Source organism: Equus quagga, chromosome 1 (assembly GCF_021613505.1).
Source record: "Equus quagga isolate Etosha38 chromosome 1, UCLA_HA_Equagga_1.0, whole genome shotgun sequence".
NCBI lineage: Eukaryota > Metazoa > Chordata > Mammalia > Perissodactyla > Equidae > Equus > Equus quagga.
The window spans coordinates 150,479,447-150,506,808 of record NC_060267.1 but is presented as its reverse complement, the minus strand read 5'-3'; the positions used below and the strand labels follow the sequence as shown (position 1 = coordinate 150,506,808).

At 37.6% G+C, this 27,362-nt stretch overlaps 1 protein-coding gene and 1 pseudogene across 3 annotated transcripts in view; both read left to right on the top strand.

Annotated features, from left to right (window-relative positions):
• CNOT10 (CCR4-NOT transcription complex subunit 10) overlaps positions 1-27,362 on the top strand; it is a 77,839-nt gene that overhangs the window by 17,961 nt on the left and 32,516 nt on the right. For all 3 annotated transcript variants that reach the window (XR_006891532.1, XM_046681834.1, XM_046681825.1), the window contains exons 2-8: positions 5,237-5,331; positions 6,994-7,155; positions 10,677-10,827; positions 13,483-13,625; positions 16,596-16,682; positions 17,232-17,315; positions 19,001-19,118. Coding sequence is in view for 2 of the 3 variants with exons in the window: in XM_046681834.1 (XP_046537790.1) it covers positions 5,237-5,331; positions 6,994-7,155; positions 10,677-10,827; positions 13,483-13,625; positions 16,596-16,682; positions 17,232-17,315; positions 19,001-19,118 (840 nt within the window). In the remaining variant the exon portion in view is untranslated. The remainder of the gene's footprint in view (positions 1-5,236; positions 5,332-6,993; positions 7,156-10,676; positions 10,828-13,482; positions 13,626-16,595; positions 16,683-17,231; positions 17,316-19,000; positions 19,119-27,362) is intronic.
• Positions 22,373-22,830, top strand: LOC124250090 (ubiquitin-conjugating enzyme E2 N-like; annotated as a pseudogene).

Genomic DNA, 27,362 nt, shown 5'->3' with positions numbered 1-27,362 from the left:
GAGACGGCAGCCTGAAAAGGGGGAAGGAAAGGAGCTGGGGATTGCTCCAGACCCCTGAGGCTCCCCGCTCCTATTCCATTCCTAGACCCTGTGCTGAGGAGAAGCTTCGCTGGGGACAGAGCAGTGTGCTTCTCAAGTGATTGGGAGCAAAATCTGCTAGAGTTTGAGGCTGGCTCTATAACTTACTAACTTTGTGACCTTGGCCAACCTTCTTACCACTCTTCAGTCTGTTTGGCTACAGAATGAGAGGTACCTACCTGAGAACTGATTTGAAGATTAAACGAGTTAATTCATTTGAAGTGCTTAGGATTTGCTTAACACATAATAAGCGCTCCATAAATGTTAGCTGCTATTATTGTTATTGTTACAATTAGATAGAAATTGCAGATAGTATGGGGTAGAGAAGCAGATACTTAAGCTAGAACCTGGCATAGAAGGGCCTGGAAGGAATGATGGTTGTTTCAAAGCTACAAGCAGTTATCATTGGGGCCCTATTCCCTCAGGACTTCCCATCCCTAACTCCTCCTCCTTATTTAGGTCCAACCTCACTTCCTATCCCCACCCCTCTCTATCACAGCCCCCTGTTATTAGCATAGCTTTATTCAGATCTGGAATTGTGTATTTGTATACTATCTCCCCAAGGGCTCTCTGAGTTTCACAATTGCTGGAACTTGTCTGTGTGGTTCATATTTGCATCCCTAGCACTTAGAACAATGCTTGATCCATAGTGGTCTTTCAACTATTTATGAATTGAATGAATGCCCTGAATTTATTATATACAGGCCAGACTATCACAGGTAAAAAACAACTCCCAGGCAAGTGTTGTGTCTCTGCATGGCCAAGGTTAAAGAGTGAACAGTGTTTTCAGGGCAACTTGGGTGACGGTGATGGTAGTGGTTGTAGGCATTATTATTGTTATTTTTTTAAATGAATTTTTAAAAAAATTTTTGTTTATTTATTTTTGAGAAGAATGGCCCTGAGCCAACATCTGCTGCCAATCCTCCTCTTTTTGCTGAGGAAGACTGGCCCTGAGCTAACATCCGTGCCCATCTTCCTCCACTTTATATGTGGGACGCCTGCCACAGCATGGCTTGCCAAGCAGTGCCATGTCCGCCCCGGGATCTGAACCGGCGAACCCCGGGCTGCTGGAACGGAACGTGCGCACTTACCGCTGCGCCACCCGGCCAGCCCCTGTAGGAATTATTGAGTAGTAAATTTAGGGGACAAGATGGTTCATCGTTTGTCCCCGTGTGGAGATTTTTCTTCCATTTCTACCTTAATTGGATATGAGTGCTGCTTTGTGAACAAATATATCAGTTTCTTTACAGAAGCTTGTTCGGGCTCACTGAATTTCTGAGTTGGAAGGGACCCTAAAAGCCATCTAACACAGACCCTCATTTTAGTAAATAGGGAAACTGCCATTTGCCCCAGTTCCACTTCTATATCATCTACTTAATTTCAGAAGTGGCACTAGAGTCTTAGTCTTCTTATTTCAAGTCCAAATATTGTCTCCACCTCATGGTGCTACCCACTTCCCATCTCTATGTTGAAAATAATAGACTCTGCACTACTATGCTATGTATGGGGGCTTACTCTGCCAGATGCATGCCAGTTACTTTACACATATTCTTATTGAAGCCTCCCGGTACTCTAAAAAGGATTTTCTTATCCCCATTTTGCAGCTGGGTTCCAGCTTTGGAAGTCTAATTTAAATTCCAGGCTGAAGCAACAGTTCTATCTGAAAAATATTCCCTGTATACATAAGAAATTCAAATATCATGAGTTTGAAATTCTTCTGTATTCTGATCATTAGCAGTGACATCACCCTCACAAACCTGTGTTTGTAGCCCATGGCATCAGGTTTATGCAGTGGTCGTATTTCTTTTTATTGGTATTTCCAGTAATGATGCCTGGAGCTTTTTTTTTCTTTTTCTTTTTGGAGGAAGATTAGCCCTGAGCTAACATCTGCTGCCAATCCTCCTCTTTTTGCTGAGGAAGACTAGCCCTGAGCTAACATCCATGCCCATCTTCCTCTACTTTATATATGGGACGCCTACCACAGCATGGTTTGCCAAGCACTGCCGTGTCCGCCCCGGGATCCGAACCAGTGAAGCCCGGATGGCTGCAGCAGAATGTGCACGCTTAACCGCTACACCACCCGGCTGGCGCCAACCTGGAGCCTTTGTTGGTGAATACAACCAAGAAACAGAATATTCTTTGGGAGATACTGAAATATAAAAGATAGGTTTTTAAAACAAAAGGCAGATTTTTTAAACAAAATTAAAATATTAATGTTAAAAATGATTAATATTCACAACATCTATGTAATATTCTTGCCATTAATGTTAAACTTAATGCAATTGAGGAAACAATCAAATAAATCCAAAATGTGGTACATTCTGCTAGGTAACTAACTTAGACTTTAAAAAAATCAGTGACTTGATAAGCAAAAAAATGAGGTGTTCTGGAGTGAAAGAAACTAAAGCAACCATTAATATGTTCTCTATTTCAATAGTTCTGTCATTTTGAGAATGTTACATAAATGGAGATTCATAATTTGTTAACCTTTTGCCACATCTGCTTTCTCTCTTGCTATACTTTTCGCTGAATCATTTGAAAGTAATATGGCACTTAACAACCAAGCTAAATGTGTGAGCCTTGATTGGCTCCTGGATTGGGAAAGAAAAATAAAGCTATGACTTTTCTTAGAACAATCGGAAATTTGAGTGGAAATTAATGGACTATTCATGAAATGATATTCTTGAATGTTTGTTACTTTTCTTAGTGGGATTGTTTTATTTTAGGTAGGAGAGTGTCATTAATCTTAGGAGAGGCATGCTGAAGTATTTAGGGGTTAAGTGCCATATTGTTTTCATATGATTCAGTGAAAAGTATGTATAAATAGCAAGAGAGAAAGCAAATGTGGCAAAATGTTAAAAAACTGAATCTCCATTTACATAGCATTCTTGAAATGACAATTATTGAAATGGAGAACAAATTAGTGGTTGCTGGGGGTAGGGAGGCAGGAAGGAAGTGGGTGTGGCTATAAAAGTGTAAGAGGAAGGATCCTTGTGTTGATGGAAATGTGTTTCTTGACTTTCCTTGTCAGTGTCCTTATTGTGATATTGTACTACAGTTTTGCAAGATGTTACCATTTGGGGAAACTGGGTACAGGATATAAGGAATCTCTCTGTTATTTCTTACAACTGCATATGAATCTACAATTATCTTAGAATAAAAAGCTTAATGTCAAAAACAGTGAATCTAGGGGAAGACAAAATGGGTGTTCATTGCATATTCTTTCAGCTTTTCTGTAGGTCTGAAAAATTTCAAAATTGAAAGTTTCAAAATTGAAAGTTGAGGGAGGGAGTTGGAGTATAAAAAGATCCAAAAACTTCATAGAAAAGTAGATTGGTGGTTTTTGTAAAATCAAAAGAAAGTTTTCTAAGTGGGAAAAATATGTGTAAATCGTAGAAGAAAACAGTTTATAAAAACTATCTTAATTAAGTACAACTTGATTTTGAGATCACTACCTCAGGGAAAAGCAAGAAATGTCATGGTTAATTTGAGGTTAAATGAAGTTAAAATAGTCTATAGCATTAGCTAGCTATACCTTCTCCAGGCACTGTCGCTTTCCTCCCCTTCCTGCCATTCCCATTCCCAAAGTCTTAATTATGTTATGGCATCGAATAAACATGAAAGGGGCTGCAAGATTTTGAAACCTGTTTAAACACAGATTTAAAGGACTTAACATTTTTTACGGTGCCTTGATGCATTAGATGCTGAGTTTAATGGCTCTCTGGATGTGGTTACCTGGAAATATTTATTAACTTCTGTTAACTTACTTTGTTGCCTCTTCTTTCCTTTAAAAAAATTAAAAGCTCAGGTCTCTTTTTCTGTGTAGAATGGGAACTGTGTTTTTAAATTGTTCTAATTATGTTTAAGGCTGCTACTATGTAATTTACAGACAAAGGGTGGAAGTTTGTGAAAACTCAGTAAGCTTCAGGTAGGGCCTGGCACTGTGGCCGAATGGTTAGTCCACTTCGGTGGCCCAGGGCTTCACCGGTTCGGAATCTGGGCTCAGACCTAGCACCACTCATCAAGCCATGCGGCCTCCCACATAGCACAACCAGAAGGACCTACAACTAGAATATACAACTATGTACTAGGGGTGCTTTGGGGAGAAGAAGAAAAAAAGAAGATTGGCAACAGATGTAAGCTCAGGTGCCAATCCTTAAAAAGACACACAAACAAAAAAAGACGTCATGTATTCTCCAGAATGTGATTTCATGATTTAGGTTCCTGTCACTCATCTGACATGAAGGCGCCAAATCCCAAGAAGAAAATGGAGGAAATGTTCCTACAAGACCCTCCCCTCCAAGATCATCTACCACAGTGTATGGACTAGGCTTGCTCTAGAAAGATCCATTGTGAACAAGAAGAGATGGGATAACTTCACTGTAGTGGTGCCCACAAATTTTGAGATCGATGATGATAACTCTTTAGTGAAAGAAAAGGAATTGAAGCATTTGTCAGAGCAATTAAAAGTGGTGTACTTGAGTGGTTTTAGACTTGGTTCAGCTGAGATTTTTTACGTGTATTTTGGGATTCTGTTTTCAGTAAAAGAACTGAAAAGTCTAATTTTTAAAATAGTAAATTGTAGGGCAGGAATCATTAATCTTAGAATGTATATGGACACTTAATCCTGTGAAGGAAGCTTTTCAAATGTGTTAATCTTGGCTTTTGGATTTCTAAGCCTATGAAAGCATTCTTTGCCTGGAGATTGAGCACTTATCAATTTAGTTTTCTAATTGTTGAGTGTTGCTGTGTTCCAACTGGATTATAAACTTCTTGAAGGCATCGTACATGTATTTATAATCTCCTTGTGTCTCCAGGACCTGGTATCGTTTCTTAAATATGTGGGACTCTTGGTGTATTGCTGGGGGCAGAGCTCATATTTTTAAGAGAGCACAACATTCTCAGGCCAAATTACCTGAAGGACAGAGCTGTAATCCTTACCTAAGTGATGGTGGGTTTCCATTATGCGTGAGCATGGCCAGGGAAGCATTTCCTAAATTCTCAGAGGAGTCACTTCTGACTCACGTTAACGCTAATTAGCCCTTGTAGTAGAGAGAACTCTAACTTTGGCAGCTTCATTAGGAAAAAGACAAGTAAACTAGGGACACATTCACTGCACAACATGTATTTTTAAGAAACTGTAAAACTGTGTTTGCAGATCAGGGAGCAGAGAAACATGAGGGGACAGGTCAGTCCTCTGGGATCACTGATCAAGAGAAGGAGTTGTCCACAAATGCTTTCCAAGCGTTCACGGTAAGAAATGGTTTCTCTTAATCTCCATTTTTAGGATCTGTGAAGTATGAATCTTTTAATAGTGAGTTTTTAAATTATAATTTTGTTCTGTAATAATTCAAGAGTTGAGTTTAGAAAGTAGTTTTAGTTTTAAAATTAAAAAAAAATCTTTTCAGAGTTTAAATGTAGTGAAAGGAATGGGAGTGATTTGAGCCATTCCCAGGTTTTTGTTTTCATAAACATGTTTTACCTCTCACAGTGTTGTTTTGTCTTTTAATTTTATATTTTTAATATGTGAGTCAGTATTTTCATTTCAATATTTTGTTCAGTTCTTTCTTGAATGTGCATTAAAATGGAACGCTAAGTTTCTCGTTAAAACTTTAACTTTTCTGGCATTAAACAATATGAAAGAAAACCTTGATTATCAGATTACATACATGTAAGCAGAAGAACTTGATTCTTGCATATTCAAAGTATATCTACAATAGTCCCCCCTTATCCGTGGTTCCGCTTTCCGCAGTTTCAGTTATCCACAGTCAACTGTGGTCCAAAAATATTAAATGGGAAATTCCAGAAATAAATGATTCCTAAGTTTCAAATTGTGTGCTGTTCTTTTTTTTTTTAAAGATTGATTCACCTTTTTTTTTTAAGATTTTATTTTTCCTTTTCCTCCTCAAAGCCCCCCCAGTACGTAGTTGTATATTTTTAGTTGTGGCATGTAGGATGCCACCTCAGCATGGCTTGATGAACTAGTGAAACCCTGGGCTGCCGAAGCAGAGTGTGAGAACTTAACCACTTGGCCACGGGGCCAGCTTATGTGCTATTCTGAGTAGCATGATGAAACCTTGCATAGTCCCACCCGGGGTGTAAATCATCCCTTTGTCCAACGTATCCACTCTGTATGCTATCCACCCCTTAGTCACATAGTAGCCTTGTTGGTTATCAGATCTTACTGTCAGGATACCGCAGTGCTTGTGTTCAAGTAATCCGTATCGTACTTAATAATGGCCCCAAAGTGCAAGAGTAGTGATGCTGGCAGTTTGGAAATGCCAAAGAGAAGTTATTGTTATTAATCTCTTACTATACCTAATTTATAAATTAAATTTCATCATAGGTATATAGGTATGTACAGGAAAAAGCATAGTGTGTGTATATATATATATATATAGGGTTTGATACTATCCACGGTTTCAGGCATCCACTGGGGGTCTTGGAGTTAACCCTGTGGATAAGGGGAACTACTGTACTAGAAATTAAAATTTGGAGTAATTAATCATATTACCTTTCTTGGCTAGCTTCAGCTATTATACCCTGCTAACAATATATACCTATATATATATAGTATGTATATATCATATGTAAGTATATTATTTACCAGTACATGTATATCAATCTATGTGTCTTAGAGATATAATATACATGTATCAGTGTTAGAGTTTGTGTCTTGGAAAATAAATATCCGCAATTTTTTTCCAGTTTTATTGAGATGTAATTGACATATCAGTTTCTTAATTGACATGAATATTAATTCATCTACTGACTTTAATTAGTATATTTAAGGGGATTACATCTGTCTTTTTTAAGAATTTTTCAAATAAAGAGTGAAATATATTTGGAAATGAATGTATAGTTCTTAAAGCTGGCATGTAATTTTGTTTGTGTATGTATTTCTTTTTGTTTTAGGCTGGAAATTACGATGCTTGTCTGCAACACCTTGCCTCCCTACAAGATATAAACAAAGATGACTATAAAATAATTTTGAATACAGCAGTGGCTGAGTTTTTTAAAAGTAACCAAACAACAACAGATAGTTTGAGACAAACACTTACCCAGCTGAAGAATCAGGTGATACACAAATGAATTTAGCTTTAAAAATATTGTGGTATTGCCTAAACTGTGAAATAAAAATAGTTAAGGGAAATTAATGTGACTTCTTGTCTGATATTGATAGCACCATTTCTAATATACCTGAAACATTTGTTGGTATTAATTTTATTTGTATAAAATTATTATTCTAAGAAATGAACTGTATGTTGTGTGATTTGATTTTCTATTGGATATGTAACTTGAACAGAATAGACTAATATACCAAATTTGGATGAGTTTTGAGAATTAAAGTAGAAATATATGAAGAAGCTTAGCTGCTGAGATATATCTTATTTATAACTGCAAAGATCTGATTATTATTAACGTCAAAATGTGTTAGTATTTTGAATCAGGAGATGGTTAATAGATAGAAGATATTCTGATTTATACTTGGTTTGGGGCTAGCCTTGGTCATTGGTTTGGTCATAGTGGCAACATTTCTTGCATCACAAGAATAGACCTTTGATATTCAAGAGGGATGATGATGATGATGATGTTATCAGCTAGCAGACATTTAGTGCTCACTGTGTAACAAGGCCCTGCTACGAACCTTGTATGTACAGCATCTCACTTACACTTCCCTGTAGCCCAATGAAGTAGCACTGTAATTTTTCTCATTTTACAGATGGGAAAGCTGAGGTACAGGTGGCTTGTGTAAGTTTTCTGAAGGCACAAAGCTTTTAAGTAATAAGAGCTGCATAAACCCAGTTCTGTTTGACTCTAGGGCCTGTGTTTTTAATTACAGCTTTATGCTGTAGAAGGTCTTGAGACCTTTTGAGCCCCTGTCCTATCATCATGAATACCACGGTAGCATAGAGTATCACCCCAAAGTGTGATATAGTTAGAAGTAAGTCACCTTTAAGCACTTCATAATTCTTTATAGGAATAAAGATACTATATACTATCACTCTAACCATGGTATAGTTAGAAATAAGTAACCTCTTCATAATTCTTTAGGGGAGTAAAATAATTTTTCAACACTATTACAGTTCTTCAACAAAAACGAGCATAGCCAACATTTATTAAATGCTTACTTGATTCTAAATTCTGTATTAAGTGCTTTTTATGCCTTATCTCATATAATCCTCACAGTCAACCCTTGAACTTACCTCAATTTTTAAACTGAGGTTTAGGGAACTTAATAATTTTAATTTACACAGCTAGGAAATGAGGGAGCAGGATTTGAACCAGACGTTCTGACTCTTGAGCTTGTTCTCATAACTACCTCAGTCTTTGTAAATTTAAGTGTCATCCCATTTCATTATTACTCCGGTGTTATTAGCCATGACTTTATCTGGAGCTCCAGAATCAAAAGAAAGATGATAATTTGTTGATATCTAGTACACGTGCTCTATGACCCCATAGACATTTCTTCCAGGGAACATTTATTTGGTTTTTGAGCACAAGTTTATTCTTAAACTTTTGTTTTTAGAATAAGAGGCTCTTAAACTTTTGTTTTTAGAATAAGAGGCTCTTGCAAACTTCCTGTTAAGTCAAGAAAACTACTTCCTTAAATCCTTTCACCAGCCTTTATTCTTAATAAGGTTGACTCAGTAACCCCCCCACACGCACACACCCCCGGTGACTTCCATCTCTCTTGAGTTTCCGAGAAGCGTTTGCACTTGTGTCTCCCGGCTTTCTCTAAATCATACTTCTGTTCAGTCACATGTCCTGGGCATAGTGACACACCTTTTCATCCTATTCTGCTTTCATTAACTTTTTTTCTCATTTGATGAGTAATTTTTGTTCTGGCTGGAGCAATTACTGAATTATTTTGATGAAATATAAAAAATGTGGCTATCATGTCATAAATTCAACCATTGCTGAATCCAAAACTCCTTAATTTATCCAGAATCCCCTCTCAGCCTAAGAATTAATCTTTTCTTAGCTCATTCTCTCTCCATTACATGACTACCAAAAAGTGTTCTTTCTTTGGAAATTCTTTTCTCTACTTAAAGAGACTGTTTTTAATCTCTTGAAAATAGTGACTTGATAAGTGAAGATTATCAAGAACCCCAGACTCATTGAGATGCACATGCTGTTTTTCAGCTAGCACCGATTGTTAACGTTTGAACCTCCTTGTCAAGCTCACCATACAGGTGATTGAAGTCTGCAGAAGTCTGATTACAAATCACTATGTGTCATGAACCTCCTGGTTCCTTGCCATTAGCCAAACCAATGTTGTTAAGTCCGTGTATATCAAAGTTCCCCTGCTTAATTTAGGGAAATGTCACTCTTAGAATTAATTACTTAACACTGCTCAGTAATTTATTGCAATCTTTGTAATGGCAAAGAAAGTTTAAGGACAGGTAGAATTCCAGTTTCATGTGTTACATGGAATTACAGAATGGTTGTGAAGCTTGATTAAAATTAAAAAGCCTGAGGCTGGCCCTGTGGCCAAGTGGTTAAATTCACGTGCCTCGCTTCCGCTTCTGGGGCCCAGGGTTTCGCTGGTTCAGATCCTGTGTACAGACATGGCACTGCTCATCAAGCCATGCTGAGGCGGCATCCCACATAGCACAGCCAGAAAGACCTACAACTGGAATATACAACTGTGTACTGGGGGGCTTTGAGAAGAAGAAAAAAAAGAAGATTGGCAACAGATGTTAGCTTACGTGCCAATCTTTAAAAAAAAAAAAACTGAAAAGCCTATTGCTGCAGCTTACAGAAGGGATATACAGATAGTCATTAACTTTAAAATGCAAAGCGTTGTGATGTTTTTCTTTTGGTCGCAGATGTGGATTTTAGGGTTCTAGCAAAGCCATTAAAAGCCTATTTTCACTGCCGTGTGTGACAAAGTGTATTTTGTTGTTCATTACTTTAAAAATGTATTCTTTTTTATTATGGGAACAGTTATTTTTTTGTTGTGAACATAATAGGAAAATCAGAAAATATACTTCCTAGCCACATGGCCTTGGGCAAGATATTTAAGCTTTTTGTGCTTGTTTCCTTATTTATAAAATGGAAATGATAATATCTATGTCCTTGAGGTCTGGTGAGGATTAAGTGAGATGTTCTCATTTAATGTAGCAGGCCTGGCACATAGTTAAGTAGTTAGCTATTGTTTGTAAATGTTTAAATTTTACTTTAGTTTTTACGAAATGGAATCAAACTGATGTATACATACTGCATAACATTCTCATAGGAAAGGTCATTTTGAGTTTTGCTCATTCCTCGAGGCTAGAAAGTGGGACTCCAACTTAGAGGCCATGTTGACAGTTAAGACATTGAAGATAACCTCACAGTGGCAAGGAAGAGAATTGCCTTGCCTTGTGCTAGGAAGTTCCATCAAAATGTTTTACTTAACAAAATTTTATGATGAATGAAATAATTTTTAGTATGTGAGGGTAATTAAAATCTAGAGGTCCTGTTGAAAATGTGGAAAAATTCAGAGTAAGAAATGCCAGCCTGTGTTCCTGTTTATTCATATAGATTCTTTCAATTTTGCTCTTTGTTTTCTTAGCATTGTTAGAGCATAATCCCTGTTGATGGTTTTATAGGTCCACTCAGCTGTTGAAGAAATGGACGGATTAGATGATGTTGAAAACAGCATGTTGTATTACAATCAAGCGGTCATTCTTTATCATCTGCGGCAGTATACAGAAGCGATATCAGTTGGTGAAAAACTTTATCAGTTCATAGAACCTTTTGGTACGTTACCTGTCAAGTCACAAATTTCCCTATCTTCTCATACTTGCAAGGGTCTCTGGTACTTTTACCTAGATAACCTGAATCAGAGATTATGTGTCAGTATTTAAAGAAAGAAAAAAAGCTGTGTCATATTTTCTTAATGGTTAGAGAAGGTAAAAATTATATCACTTTTAGATGAATCCAGGATGTTTTTTACCATCTCCCCCTCCCCCTGTTTTTGAAGATAACCGTTAGAAATGCCACTTTTAATTGGAGAGACTTAGCGATTTCTGTTTTCTCTTTGCTGTTTAAATACCACCTAGTGTACTGATCCTTTCTTCCATGAGTAGTGTATTGAGGAAGGAGTGTTTTGGAATATTAGAGGGCGGTATAGTATTTTATTTTGTCTATTGCGTAACTGAAATTTTTGTGGGTAATCATAAAGTAGCTAGTAAGAACTATGTTAGGTTTTTTGGTGTCTTAACTAGCTTACAGTTAACTAGCCTCAAGTAAGAGTAGTAAGAAAGGTAAGGGCAAAGGAAGAAAGAGGGAACAAAGAGAGCAGCAGAGCTGGACCCAGGACAGGTTGTTAGAGAGGGCTGTTGGTTTCCAGCCCACGAGCAGTCAGATGTCAGTTGTGATTCACATCTTTTTCTCTATGGTTACTTTCTTTTAAATTCAAAACACTAATGTGAATTCCTGCTTTATAAACACCTCATTGCTGACGTGGTCACCACAGGACACATGGCGGGGTGCGGTGCCTCCTCCGTGGTGCTCTGAGAAGAGTTACAGGGTCCACCTTTGCTGACGACTGGTTCAACAGCTGTTTACTCTGGCTCCAGGGAGGCCTTTTCAAGATACTTCTCTTCTTTCAATCCTGAGGGCAGAGTGGGCAGGAGAGACGTCAGTGATGAAAGACTGAAACTAGTGGCCAGTTCCTTTCTTCTGTAAAGCTAGAAATCGGAATTATATTTCTAGGATGGCACAGATAGGTTTTTCTGTAAAGCTGGTTTTTAGATTTCAAGAACACTTCATGAAATTCTGTTAATTTGTACTATGAGTGGAATATAGTCAGTATTCAAATCCTTTTTTCTTCTTTGAAAATTATTATTATTGTTTTTAATTTTATTACTTGTTTCTTCATACAACATATATTTATTGAGCATATGCTATGGACCAGACACTGTTCTGGGATCTGAAGATAATGCAGTGAATGAACCAGGGAAAATCTTTACCCTCATTAAGCTTATATACTAGTGGGAGAGAGAGAGCAACACAATAATTATATATTTATAATATATAATATAGGTAGTTAAAAGCCGTGAAGAAAAGCTAAAATTATAAATAATATAAATATAAATTATAAAATATAATAAATATATTTTATATTTTATATAAATTATAAAATAATATAAATTATAAAAAATATAAATAATATATAATATAGGTAGTTAAATGCTGTGAAGAAAAGCTAAAAAGAAGATAGATTGACTGGGGATGTTGTTTTTAGATAAAGTAATCAAGGAAGGCTTGGGATAACACAGTATTTTAAAAGAGACCTGAATGAAGAGAAGAGGTGTGCCATGCGACTCTTTAGGGGGAGAGCATTCCAGCCTGAGGTCATAGTACAGGCAGAGGACCTGAGGTGAGCTTGCGTTTCATGAGTGAGAGGAACAGCAGGAAGGCCACAGTGACGAGCTTGGTGGAGAGAACAGTAGGAAATGAAATCAGAAGTAGCAAGGGACAGAGCACATAAAGCCTTGTAGCCCAGGTAAGGACTTACTGTGTTAAGTGTGGTGGGAAACCCTGGGAGATCTGTGACCTTTGCACGTCGACTGCATTGATTTTAGTTTAAAATGGATTCCGCTCTGGCTGCTGTGTAAGAGCGAGAATGGAGCCAGGAGGACTTGTTAGAGGCGTGTAAGGGCTTTTGGAATTTTCTCCTCTTGATTATAGCAGCCTTCCTTTAGACCTTACTTTAACTTTTCTCTTTTGAAAAGGAAGAAAAACGGTGTTATATCATATGAGGGTACCCTTCCTCTCTTCGTTGGATTCTTCTTCCTTTGAAGTACTTGTCTTTGTATTTTCCTCTTGGCTGTTTTAATTTTCTGATATACTCCAATCCACACTTAGCTTCTTTTGTCTCTGTAGTCAAATCATTTCTGTTGCCCATCTCTATGCCTAGAAAGGAAATCTATTTCCTAGAGTCAAAGACCTTTTTACAGTTAGAAGGAACATTAAGGGATCACCAGGTCCACCCCCTGCCTTCAGGCAGGTAAAGTATTCTCCGCATTTTACAGGTCAGCCAGCTGAAGTCTAAAGATTAGTTCAGTGATGTGCAGAGACCACACATTGAGTACGTAGCCAAGCAGGTATTGCAATGGAGGTTTCCTTCCACCTACAGTAATGCTCCTCGTTTCATGTGCTGGTGGCTGGTAGATATTTTGCCAAAGAATGTTGAGTCACTAGGATCCCTGAAATGAGAGGCCTTGGAATGACTAGTAGAATGGCATTGTTGCCCTTGCAAGTTGCTTCTCTTCCTGGCTCTAGGTGATGAATAGTCATTTAAGTAAAGACTTAGGCTTTGCTCGTTAGAGCTTTCTGGGGGGAGATGGTGTGAGATGTTTTCTTCACTTTGGAGTATGACTTTTCTTTTCCTGTTTTTTTTCTCCCCAGAAGAAAAATTTGCCCAAGCAGTGTGTTTTTTGCTTGTAGACCTGTATATATTAACCTACCAAGCTGAGAAAGCTTTGCATCTCCTTGCTGTCCTAGAAAAAATGATTTCACAGGGTAACAATAACAAAAATGGAAAGAATGAGGTGAGTGTTCTGAGGTGATCAGACTAAAATTTAAAATGTGGTTAATATTTGTGGTTATTAAGTATTATTTTAACAGCTTTATTGAAATATAATTCTCTGCACACCATGGTGACTATAGTTAATAATGTATTGCGTATTTGAAAGTTGCTAAGAATTTATCTTTAAAATCTTCACAAGAAAAAAATTTGTAACTAGGTGTGGTGACGGAAGGTAACTAGACTTATTCCTTTCGCAATATATACCAATACTGAATCATTATATTGTACCCCTGAAACATCTAATGTTATATGTCAATTATACCTCAATTAAAAAAAATTTTTTTAATAAATGAAAATCAGGGGCCGGCCCCATGGCCGAGTGGTTAAGTTCGTGTGCTCCACTTCGGCGGCCCAGGGTTACACCAGTTCGGATCCTGGGTGCGGACATGGCACCACTCATCAGGCCATGCTGAGGTGGCATCCCATGTGCCACAACTGGAAGGGCACACAACTAAAATATACAACTGTGTACTGGGGGGCTTTGGGGAGAAAAAGGAAAAATATAAAAAAATAAAAATAAAACAAATAAAATAAATAAATAAAAATAAAAAGAATTATGCCTATCCTCAGGCAGTCCACAGGCTAGGTAGGGAGAGACAGTTGGATTAAAATTTTGATTTAATGACCAAAAAAATAGAAAAAGAAATGTAATTCACATAATTTACCATTTTAAAGTGTGTACAATTCAGTGGTTTTTATTATACTCACTGAGTTGTACAACCATTACCACTATCTAAATCCCAGAACATTTTTATCACCCCAAAAAGAAACCCTGTACCTATTTGTCATTCCCATTTCCCCCTTACCTCAGCTCCTGGCAACTACTAGTCTACTTTCTGTCTCTGGATTTGCCTGTCACGGACATTTCATGAAAATGAGATCATACAATATGTGGTCTTTTGTAATTGGTCTCTTTTCACTTAGCATAATATTTTCAGCTTTTACCATGTTGTAGCATGTACTTCATTCCTTTTTCATATATCTCATTCTTTTTTATGGCCGAATAATATGCCATTATATGAATATGCCACATTTTTTATCCATTCATCAATTGATGGATATTTGGGTGCTTTCCACTATTGGCTATTGTAAATAATGCTTCTATAAACATTTATGTACAAGTTTTTATAAGGGCATATGTTTTCGGTTTTCCTGGGTATATATTTAAGAGTAGAGTTGCTGCATCATATGGTAACTTTATACTGCACCTTAGGAGGAACTACCAGACTGTTTTCTAAAGTAACTGCACTATTTTACTTTCCTACCAGCAACTTACAAGGGTTCCAGTTTCTTCTCATTCTTGCCAATCCGTTATCTTTTTTTAAATTGTACCCATCCTAATGGGTGTGATGTGATATCTCATAATAGTTTAGATTTCTCTAGTGACTAAGGATGTATGTTAGCATCTTTTTGTATGTGAGATAATGGTTTTACAGAATGTAAAGATTAGACTTGAGACAGTAGAATTCCATAATCTGGATAAACAAGATAGTTTTCACTAGGGAAAATTTCATTGTTAAAGTTCTTCAAAAAGAGCGCACATTTGTGACAAGCTTCACCATGTTCTAATAAGAGAGTTGGTGCACATTAGCGATACATCTTAGTTCTCTGGTTCTTTATTTTGCTTGTGCTTCTCATTGTCTAGGGATAATTCTTTCTTCCTCTCCCTGGCCTTTTTGTAAAAACATGGAGTATTTGCAGAAAACATTGTCAGTACCTTTCTTTCTACCTGTCTAAGTTCTTGAGGTTTAAAAATAAACATCTAATGTTACTGTTTTCAGTTTAACAAGGTATGTGAATGTGTGTGTGTGTGTGTATATTTGAGAGTTCAGTTAAATAATCAGCATTATTCCTAAACACTCTTTAGTAAAATATTAGTAAAATTTCTATTTTCCGTACTTGCAATAGTTGATGAACTATAACTCAGTTAAACAAACTTTTGTGTGCTCTGCTAGGTACTAAGGTGACAAAAATGAAAACATTGCAGTTGTTTTCAAGGAACTCAGGTCTGTGGGAGGAGAAAGATTGAGCAATATCTGTTCCTGGACTGGGAGGAAGCAGGTTAGGGAAGGTTTCAGAGATGTTCGGATGTTTGACTTGGTCCTTGAAAGATGTAATAGTTCAGCAAGTCAGAAGAGGAAGTATGGAGCAGGATAGCCATCTTGGCAGAGAAAATAGCCCCAAAGGTGTGAGAGTGGCGTGTTGGAGGAATTTCTGGCAATCTGAAATGGGTAGTACCTGAGATATGTAATGGAGATCAGCAGATGAGATTGACAACTCAAATATGGGTTATACTGTGAAGGATTTTGAATACTTTACTAGGAATTTAGGGTAGGATGTTGGCAGTGTTGATACCAGAGAAACTTATTAAGCAGAGAATGACATGATCTGTTCTGGGTTTTAGAAGGATCACCTGAGTTTTGCCCAAGTAATATCCATGCTTTTTATTTATTTTTTCCTTTTTTTGGTGAAAGATCAGCCCTGAGCCAACTACTGCCAGTCTTCCTCTTTTTGCTGAGGAAGCCCGGCCCCAAGCCAACATCCATGCCCATCTTCCTCTACTTTATATGTGGGACGCCTACCACAGCATGGCGTGCCAGGCGGTGCCATGTCCACACCGGGATCTGAACCGGCGAACCCAGGGCCACCGAGAAGCGGAACGTGCGAACCCAACCGCTGCGCCCCCAGGCCGGCCCCAGATCCATGCTTTTTAAACCTGGCCTATCATTATGCTCAACTGTGAGGGTCTCATAGTAGGGCTTCCTGTCACCCACTCCAGACTGTTAGACCTGAATCTCTGGGAGTGGGACCTGGGATTCTGAATTTTGAAAATGCTCTCTAGGTGATTCAGATTAGCTCACTTGGAAATCACTGATTTAAATTATGGTCAAAAATAGTTAATTTGGGTTAACTTTGTTTCATCACCCTGCAGACTGGTAATAACACCAACAAAGACGGATCTAATCATAAAGCTGAAAGTGGAGCTCTAATAGAAGCTGCAAAATCAAAGATACATCAGGTAACGTAAATTTTGAGAGGTTATACATCACATATGTTTACTTGCAGCTGTGAATGATGAAGAATGTGATAGATCTTTGAAAGCAGTTAATAATTCAAGGCGTGTATTTTTTTGACTTTAAAGTATTATAGTTTGGAAGCACATTTATCCTTCAAAATATGTTGTGCTTCAGGTGGTAATGTAATATCATTTCTTTTAATTACTCTATAGAAGACTGAGAGAAATGGCCTGGGAATGTATTGGATGATAAAATCAGTTTGTAGAATTTTAAAGTTCATTGTTGGCTAGCCGTGTACAGATAAGAATTGATAGGATTTTTACTTGGCACTTATGTGTAAATTTTATTCCAGCATGTTTTTAGTTTTTTAGAGTATATTCTAAGTATAGTAAAAATAGATAAAGATAATTTTAAACTTGCTTTTGCAGGTAATTGGTACAACTATGTTATAAACAGATTGGGTTCAATTTCTTTAACTAGAAAGTACAGCTACTTTAGTATGTGTAAATCCGCCGTAGTTCTCACACAGACTGCCATTTTTCCTTTGACAGTATAAAGTAAGAGCTTATATCCAAATGAAGTCCCTGAAAGCATGCAAAAGGGAAATCAAGTCAGTCATGAACACAGCTGGAAATGTAAGTTTCTTCCTGACTTTTCTCTCTTTTTTTTTTTTTCCCAATATGTCGCTTTTATGTCCTAAAACTTTCTTATTTGGACAACAGGTATTTGTCAGTTTTAAATAATTTATTTTACTCTATTATAGTATGTATATACTACCAGATATAAACCTTGATATTGAGTTGTGAAGTAGTGATCATACTGTCTGTACAATTTAATATTAATATAATTCTTTTCTCACTTAAGATTATAGCAAACATTTCCCCTTGGTATGTAGCATTCAAAACCAACATTTAAAAAAACTATCTAGTGTTCTGTGAGCAGTTTATCATAATTCACTTAAACATTTGCTGTTAATTAGACACTTTAAGATTTTTTAGATTATGCTCAAAACATTTATCAAAGATTAACAGTCCAGTTGTAGCCCAAATCTGCCAATACCTTCAGTTTGACTGGTGCTAGAGTATTTGAAATATAATGAGTCTTTCCTTCCACTCCCTCCACTGATAAATAATTTTTAAGACCATAGAGAGAAGAGACAGAATTGTGAACATTCTTGATGCTTTTAGGAAAACTGTTAATTAAAAGTATGAAATCATAAGGAGATATGGTTCGTAGTAAGAATAATTCAGGAAAATTGGCCCTAGAAATCTCACACAGGATCCGGTTTAGCCACTGAGTCAGTACTCAAGTGATTTTTGAGGAGAACAATTGTAACCCAAACCTGAGGGGGTACACTTGAGGCTAAGAGGGAAAGGTCTAACTAGCCAGCCAGCCATTATCAAACTTTGTTTGAGATAAAAAGACATGATCCCTGCCTTAAAGGATGCCATCATAGTAGGGGAGAGGCAAACAGGAAAATAAATTGTAATGCAGTGTTATAGTCATACCGAAGGCAGGGAAAACTTCAGGAGGAAGTATTGCCTGGAGTAAGCCTGGAAAGCCTTGTGTCCTCAGTGACTAGGAGGCAGAGCAAAGCGTGAATGAGGATTTAGAAGGAAAGCCTGTAGCTAGGCTAAAGTGAGTGAATAACGAGACAAGGATTCCAGATGTCCTCCTGGATGGATGTTCAGTCCCCAGACCTCTGCATAGTTTTGCATTCTAAGTAGGTACTACGTAGATGACCCTCCACCATCAAGATTCTTAGGAGAAGCGAGAGAGATTCTGCAATCTAAAACATGATTTTTGTAACATTACCGCTCAAAAATAAGGCATTCTGTTAGGAAATTTTTCCATTCATGGAGTGACACTTTTTTTTTTCCTATTTGGAAAAGCATTTGATTATTTTTACCTCTTTGGCTTCTAATGAGGGTGCATTTGTATCCTAAAAAGTAAGAGACGTCACCAGCCTCTCTAATAACCACTAAAATGAAGGGCCTGGTTTATGCAGCTAATATGGTTTCCAGTTAGTAGTGTAATCGATGATCACAGTCAGTTGATTCTCTGCAGACTATATTCTTCTACATATATGTTGTGTGTATTTTTTTAGGTAGACCTTTAATAAGTCCATTTATAAGGTGTTCTCTAACAAGTTTAATTTTTTTTAGATTGTGAGAACAGTGAAAAATTTAGAGACTTATTTTTTGTGACCACGACTTAAGTGATTCATTTACGCTTTTAACACGTCAGTGCAACAGTATGATTATGATCTTGCATTAGGCATCTGAAAACAAATTGTAAGTAACTTGTATTTTCTTTACAGTCTGCACCGTCTCTGTTTCTTAAAAGCAATTTTGAGTACTTAAGGGGCAATTATCGAAAAGCTGTGAAGCTACTAAATAGTTCCAACATTGCTGAGCATCCAGGATTCATGAAAACAGGTAAAACAAAATTGTGAAATTTTCTATTTTCTTCTTGGCTCTTTTACCTCTTGATGCTTGTTTTTTCCCCTACACTGATCTTCAGAGTGATCTCTGCTATTTTTTTAATGAAAAAGTTTTATTATTTGTGCTGCAGAAGATTCCTGGAATTTTATTGCTAGTTTCCATTTTAGAAGAAGGCTCACTTCTTTTACTTTTCTTTCACCTCACTTGCTCACTCTTTCTTTTTTCTTTTTTTTAAAATTATTTTATTGAGGTCATATTTGTTTATAATTTTGTAATTGTGGGTGCCCATTATTATATATCAGTTTCTGTATAGACTGCGTCATGTTCACCACCAATAGTCTGGTTTTTATCTGTCACCATACATTTATGCCCGTTTACCCCACCCCCCACCCTCTCCCGCCCTGGTAACCACTAACCTGTTTTCTTTGTCCATGTGTTTTATCTTCCACGTATGAGTGAAATCATGCGGTATTTGTCTTTCTCTGTCTGCCTTGTTCACTTAACACGAAACCCCCAAGGTGCATCCATGTTGTTGCAAATGGGGCGATTTTGGCTTTTTTATGGCTGAGTAGTAGTGTGTGTGTGTGTGTACCACATCTTCTTTATCCATTCATCACTTGATGGATACTTGGGTTGCTTCAACGTCGTGGCTATTGTGAATAATGCTTCAGTGAACATAGGGTTGCATAAATCTCTTTGTAGTGTTGATTTCATATTCTTTGGATAAATATCCGTAGTGGGATACCTGGATCATATGGTATTTGTATTTTTAATTTTTGTGAGAACTCTCCATACTATTTTCCATAGTGGCTGCACCAGTTTGCATTCCCACCAGCAGTGTATGAGGGTTCCCTTTTCTCCATGTCTTTTCCAAGTTTTGTTATTTTTCGTCTTGTTAATTGTAGCCATTCTGACGGGTATAAGGTGATACCTCATTGTGGTTTTGATTTGCATTTCCCTAATAATTAGTGATGTTGAACATCTTTTCACGTGCCTATTGGCCATCTGTATATCTTCTTTGGAAAAATGTCTGTTCATATCCTCTGCCCATTTTTTGATCAGGTTGTTTTTGTTGTTGAATTGCATTAGTTCTTTATATATTTTAGAAATTAACCCCTTATTGGATATATGATTTGGCAAATATTTTTCCCAGTTGGTGGGTTGTCTTTTCATTTTCTTCCTGGTTTCCTTTGCCTTGCAGAAATTCTTTAGTCTGATGAAGTCTCATTTGTTTATTTTTTTCTTTTGTTCCCCTTTCCTGAGTAGACATGGTATTTAAAAAGATCCTTCTAAGACCGATGTCAAAGAGAGCCTGTTTTCTTCTGGGAGTTTTATGGTTTCATGTCTTACCTGGAACTCTTTAATCCATTTTAAAGATTTTATTTTTTCCTTTTTCTCCCCAAAGCACCCTGGTACATAGTTGTGTATTTTTAGTTGTGGGTCCTTCTAGTTGTGGCATGTGGGATGCCACCTCAGCATGGCTTGATGAGTGGTGGCATGTCTGCGCCCAGGATCCGAACTGGTGAAACCCCAGACCACTGAAGCAGAGAGCGCCAACTTAACCACTCGGCCACGGGGCTGGCCCCTTGAGTTAATTTTTGTGTATGGAGAAAGATAATGGTCTACTTTGATTCTTTTGCTTGTGGCTGTCCAGTTTTCCCAACACCGTTTATTGACGAGACTTTCCTATCTCCATTATATCTTCTTAGCTCCTTTGTTGAAGATTAGCTGTCCGTAGGTGTGTTGTTTTATTTCCAGGCATTCACTTCTGTTCCATTGATCTGTGTGCCTGTTTTTGTACCAGTTCTGTGCTGTTTTGATTACTGTAGCTTTGTAGTATATTTTGAAGTCATGGACTGTGATGCCTCCAGCTTTATTTTTTCTCAGCATTGCTTTTGCTATTCGGGGTCTTTTGTTGTTCCATATAAATTTTAGAATCCTTTGTTCTGTTTCTGTGAAGAAAGTCATTTGGTTTCTGATTGAGATTGCATTGAATTTGTAGATTGCTTTAGGTAATGTGGACATTTTATCTACGTTTATTCTTCCAATCCATGATTATGGGATATCTTTCCATTTCTTTATGTCTTCTTTGATTTCTTTCAATAACGTCTTACAGTTTTCAGTGTATAGGTCTTTCATCTCCTTGGTTAAATTTATTACTAGATATTTTATTCTTTTTGTTGCGATTGTAAATAGGATTGTATTCTTAACTTTTCTTTCTACTAGTATGTTATTAATGTATAGAAATGCAACTGAGTTTTGTAGGTTGATTTTGTACCCTACAAGTTTCCTCTAGTTGTTGATTATTTCTAATAGTTTTCTGGTGGATTCTTTAGGGTCTTCTATATATAGAATCATGTTGTCCACAAATAGTGAGAGTTTTATTTCTTCCTTTCCAGTTCGAATACCTTTTATTTCTTTTTCTCGCCTAATTTCTCTGACCAAAACCTCTGATACTATGTTGAATAAGAGTGGTGAGAGTTGGTACCCTTGTCTTGTTACTGTTCTCAGACGGGTGGCTTTTCAGTTTTTTTCACCATTAAGTGTGATGTTGGCTGTGGGTTTATCATATATGGCCTTTATTATGTTGAGGTACTTTCCTTCTATACCCATTTTATTGAGAGTTTTTATCATAAATAGATGTTGGATGTTGTCAAATACTTTCTCTGTCTCTATTGAAATGATCATGTGACTTTTATTCCTCATCTTGTTAATGTGGTTATATCACATTGATTGATTTGTGGATGTTGAACCATCCCTGCATCCCTGGTATAAATCCCATTTGGTCATGGTGTGTGATCCTTTTAATGTATTGCTATATTCGATTTGCCAATATTTTGCTGAGGATTTTTCATCTATGTTCATCAGCATATTGGCCTGTAACTTTCCTTCCTTGTGTTGTCCTTGTCTGGTTTTGGTATCAGGGTAATATTGGCCCCTTAGAATGAGTCAGGGAGTGTTCATCTTCTTCAGTTTTTTGGAATAGCTTGAGAAGGATAAGTATTAATTCTTTGAATGTTTGGTAGAATTCTCCAGAGAAGCCATCTGTTCCTAGACTTTTGTTTTTGGAAACTTTTTTATTGCTGTTTCTATCTCTACTTGTGATTGGTCTATTCAGATTCTCTGTTTCTTCTTTATTCAGTTTTGAGAGGTTATGTGAGTCTAAGAATTTATCCAGGACTTCCACTCACACGTGAGGTGAGCAGAACCAGGGATAAGACCAGAGGCCAAACTTGGGATATGACAAGATGGCTGGGCTACCCCACAGGATTATCAAGGAAACCCAGCATTTGCTGGCAGAACTAGTTCCCGGCATTAAAGCAGAACCGGATGAAAGCAACACCTGTTATTTTCATGTGGTCATTGCTGGCACCCAGGATTCCCCCTTTGAGGGAGGGACTTTTAAACTTGAACTATTTCTTCCAGAAGAATGCCCAATGGCAGCTCCTAAAGTATGTTTTATGACAAAATTTATCATCCTAATGTAGACAAGTTGGGAAGGATGTGTTTAGATAATTTGAAAGATAAGTGGTCCCCAGCACCGCAGATCTGCACAGTTCTGCTATTGATCCAGGCTTTGTTAAGTGCTCCTAATCCAGATGATCCATTAGCAAATGATGTACCAGAGCATTGGAAGACCAACGAAGCCCAAGCCATAGAAGTAGCTAGAGCATGGACTAGGCCATATGCCATGAATAATATTTAAATTTATCTGATCGTCAGGTGTGTGTCACTTCTCCTGTTCTGCCAAGACTTCTTCCTTGTTTGTTTGCATTTAATGGACACAGTCTTAGAAACATTACAGAATAAAAGGCTAGACATCTTCAGTCCTCTGGTGTAAATGCACATTAGCAAATCTATGTCTTGTCCTGATTCACTGTTGTAAAACATGAGCAGAGGCTAGAAGTATCATCTGGATTGTTGCAAAACATGTGAAAGCAGTGGCCACTCTCTGCTTTTATTAATTTTCCCCATCATGGTTTAAGTGTAAAGCATTGTGAATGAAGGTACTTGTCAGGGTTAGCTACAGGGGTGTGGGTGTTTTCTTTATTATGTTTTGGGGGGTTAGTTTTATTTTAATTTAATGGTCTCCTTCCCTCTTTTTATGGTGATCTGATTGCATTGGTTAAAAGCAGCTAACCAGTTCTTTAGTATATGCTCTATAGCCAAGTCTGACTTTATTTAGACACTGTAGATGGACAAGCTTGATTGTTTGAACCAAAATGGGAACATTGAACGAACATCACAGCCCTCACTAATAACATTGTGACTTTGCTGTCACAGTGAATCCTCTCTTCAAGAAAAAGCTTGTGACCATTTTGTATAGCTTATCTGGAAACTTCTGTAAATCTTACATTTTAGTAAAATATTTTTTGTTATTCTAAAAAGGAATCTATTGGGACTGGCCCCATGGCCGAGTGATTGCGTTCATGCACTCCGCATCAGTGGCCCAGGGTTTCTCCAGTTTGGGTTCTGGGCACAGACATGGCATCACTCATTGGGCCATGCTGAGGTGGTGTCCCACATAACACAGCCAGAGGCACTCACAACTGGAATATACAACTGTGTGCTGGGGGGCTTTGGGGAGAAGAAGAAAAATAAGAAGTTTGGCAGCAGATGTTAGCTCATGTGCCAATCTTTAAAAAAAAAAATGAATTTATCCATTTCTTCTAGGTTTTCTGATTTGTTGGTGTTTTTTTCATAGTATTATAATCTTTTGTGTTTCTGTGGTATCCATTGTAATTTCTCCTCTTTCATTTTTAATTTTATGTATTTGTACCTTCTCTCTTTTTTTCTTAGTCTGGCTAAGGGTTTGTCAATTTTGTGTATCTTCGCAGAACCAGCTGTTAGTTTCATTGATCCTTTCTATTTTTTAGGTTCTATTTCATTTATTTCTGCTCTAATTTTTATTATTTCCCTCCTTCTGCTCACTTTAGGCTTTATTTGTTCTTCTTCTTCTAGTTTTGTTAGGTGTAGTTTAAGATTACTTATTTAAGCTTTTTCTTGTTTGTTAAGGTGGGCCTGTATTGCTATGAATTTCCCTCTTAGGACCGCTCTTGCTGCATCCCATAGGAGTTGGTATGTTATGTTTTCATTTTCATTTGTCTCCAGGTATTTTTTTATTTCTCCTTTGATTTTTTTCATTGATCCAATGGTTGTTCAATAGCATGTTGTTTAATCTCCGCATATTCATGCCTTTCTTGACCTTTTTCTTGTAGTTGATTTGTTGTTTTATAGCACTGTGGTTGGAAAAGATGCTTGATATGATTTCAGCCTTCTTAAACTTATTGAGGCTTGCCTTGTTTCCCAACATATGGTCTGTCTTTGAGAATATTCCATGTGCACTTGAGAAGAATGTGTATTCTGCTGTTTTTGGACAGAATGTTCTATATTTGTATCTATTAAGTCCATCTGGTCCAGTGTTTCATTTAAGGCCACAGTTGTAAGGTGCGTATATACTCATAAGTGTTATGAAGTGTTCTGAAGTCCTCTTGGTGGAATGTCCCTTTTATCATTATATACTACCCCTCTTTGTCTCTCATTGTCTTTTTTATCTTGAAGTCTGCTTTGTCTAAGTATGGCAACCTGCTTTCTTTTGCTTCCCATTAACTCAGAATACTGTCTTCCGTCCCTTCACTCTGAGCCTGTGTTTGTCTTTAGAGCTGAGATGCATTTCCTGGAGACAGCATATTGTTGCATCTTGTTTTTACTGTTTTTGTTTTTTGGTGGGGAAGATTGGCCCTGAGCTAACATCTGTTGCCAATCTTCCTCTTTTGCTTGAGGAGGATTGTTGCTGAGCTACATCTGTGCCAGTCTTCCTCTATTTTGTCTGTGGGATGCCACCACAGCATGGCTTGATGAGCAGTGTGTATGTCCACACCAAGGATCCAAACCTGTCAACCCTGGATTGCTGAAGTAGAGTGTGCAAACTTAACTGCTTCACCACCAGGCCGTCCCTTGGGTCTTGTTTTTTAATCCTTCCAGCCACTCTGTGTCTTTTTTTTGTTTTGTTTTAGGAAGATTAGCCCTGAGCTAACATCTGCCACCAATCCTCCTCTTTTTTTTCTTTTTCTTTTTTTTGCCAAGGAAGACTGGCCCTGAGCTAACATCGTGCCCATCTTCCTCTACTTTATATGTGGGATGCCTGCCACAACATGGCTTGACAAGTGGTGCATAGGTCCACACCCGGGATCTGAATGGCGAACTTAACTGCTGCACTACCAGGCCAGCCCCTACTCTGTGTCTTTTGATTGGAGAATTCAGTCTGCTTACGTTTAGAGTGATTATCGACATATGAGGGCTTAACACTGCCATTTTATCTCGTTTCTGATTGTTCTGTATTTCCATTGTTTCTTTTCCCTTGTATTTCTGACTGCCATTTCAATTTGGTGGTTTTCTGTGATAGTTTTCTCAGTTTTCTCTTTGTTTATACTTTGCGACTCTGCTCTTATTTTTTGTTTAGTGGTTACCATGTTTAGAGGTTTGTATAAAAGATCTCCTAGATGAGATAGTCCATTTTCTGATAGCCTCTTATCTCCATTAGCCTAAGCAAGTTCCATCCCTCTGCTCTTCCCCTCTGAGTTATTGTTTTCACAAATTATTCTTTTTTGTGTTGTGAATTTGAGTAAATTAAGTGTTTATAGTTATTTTTGATGCTTTCCTTCCCTTTATCTTTTTTGTTACAATTGTTTGCTAACCTGTTCTGATAGAGAGCTGCAATTTTCTCCTTTTTTTTAAGATTTTATTTTTTCCTTTTTCTCCCCAAAGCCCCCTGGTACGTAGTTGTATATTTTTAGTTGTGGGTCCTTCTACTTTTGGCATGTGGGATGCCGACTCAGCTTGGCCTGATGAGCAGTGCCATGTCCACACCCACGATTCGAGCCAGTGAAACCCTGGGCCATTGAAACGGAGCATGCAAACTTAACCACTTAGCCATGGGGCCGGCCCCAAGCTGCAATTTTCTGATTTTGTCCGTCTATTTAGCTCCTTGCTCAAAACTTTGAAAACCTTTGCCTTTTTGTTTCAGGTAGGAGGGCTTCCTTTATCATTTATTATAAGGGAGGGATAGTGGCAATGAGCTCCCTCAGCTTTTGTTTACCTGGGAAAGCTTTTATTTCTCCATTGTATCTGAAGGATAGTTTTGCTGGATAGAGTACTCTTGGCTGCAAGTTTTTGTCTTTCAGTATTCTGAGTATATCATTCCATTCTCTCCTGGCCTGTACACGGTTTCTGCTGAGAAATCCACTGAGAGCCTGATGGAGTTCCTCTGTAGGTTATATTCTTCTGCCTGCTGACCTTAATATTTTTCTTTGTCATTGGCTTTTGCCAGTTTTAATATTGTATGCCTTGGAGAAGGTCTTTCTGTATTGATGTAATTAGAAGTTTGATGGGCCTCCTGTAGTTTAAGTCTAGTTTCTTCCCCAGCTTTAGTAACTTCTCGACTGTTATTTCTCTGAACAAGCTCTCTGGTCTTTTCTCCCTTTCTTCTCCCTCTGGAATACCTGAAATCCTTATATTGCTTTTCCTAGTTGAGTCAGATATTTCTTGAAGAATTTCATGTTTTAAAAATTTTAGTTCTCTCTTCCCCTCTACCTGAAGCTTTTCTGTATTTCTATTCTCTAATTCACTAATTCTGTCCTCTATAATATCAGTCTGTTTTTTATGCTTACTAGATTTTTTCTGTCTCATTAACTGTGTTCTTCATGTCCACAAGTTCTGTTTGGTGGTTTTTTTTAGAGTTTCAGTCTCTTTGGTGAAGTATTCTTTCTGCTCATTAATTTTATTCCAGAGCTCATTGAACTGTCTATTTTCTTATAACTCATTTAGTTTCTTTATGACAGCTATTTTGAATTCTCTCATTTAGGTTGTAATCTTCTGTGGCTTCAGGATTGGTTTCTGGAGATTTGTCATTTTCCTTCTGCTCTGAAGTATTACTGTAGCTCTTCATGGTATCGATGAACTGATCCTTTGCTGGCACATTTGTGGTTTCAGGTTGCAGATTCCACCTGCCACTGCTGGGGGTGCAGGGGGGACAGGAGCTGTGTTTTCTGATCCTTCCCCATGTGCTGTAGTTGTGCTGGTAGGGCCACCCTGAGTTTGCACGGGCTGGCCATAGCTGCTCAGCAGGTTGCACTCATGTGGGCGGGACCTCTGCACTCAGAGGGCGAGTCACTCGTGCAGTGCTGCTGTGCTAGGTGGGGGGGTGCATTTTCTATTGCACAGGTTGGTGCTGTCCTA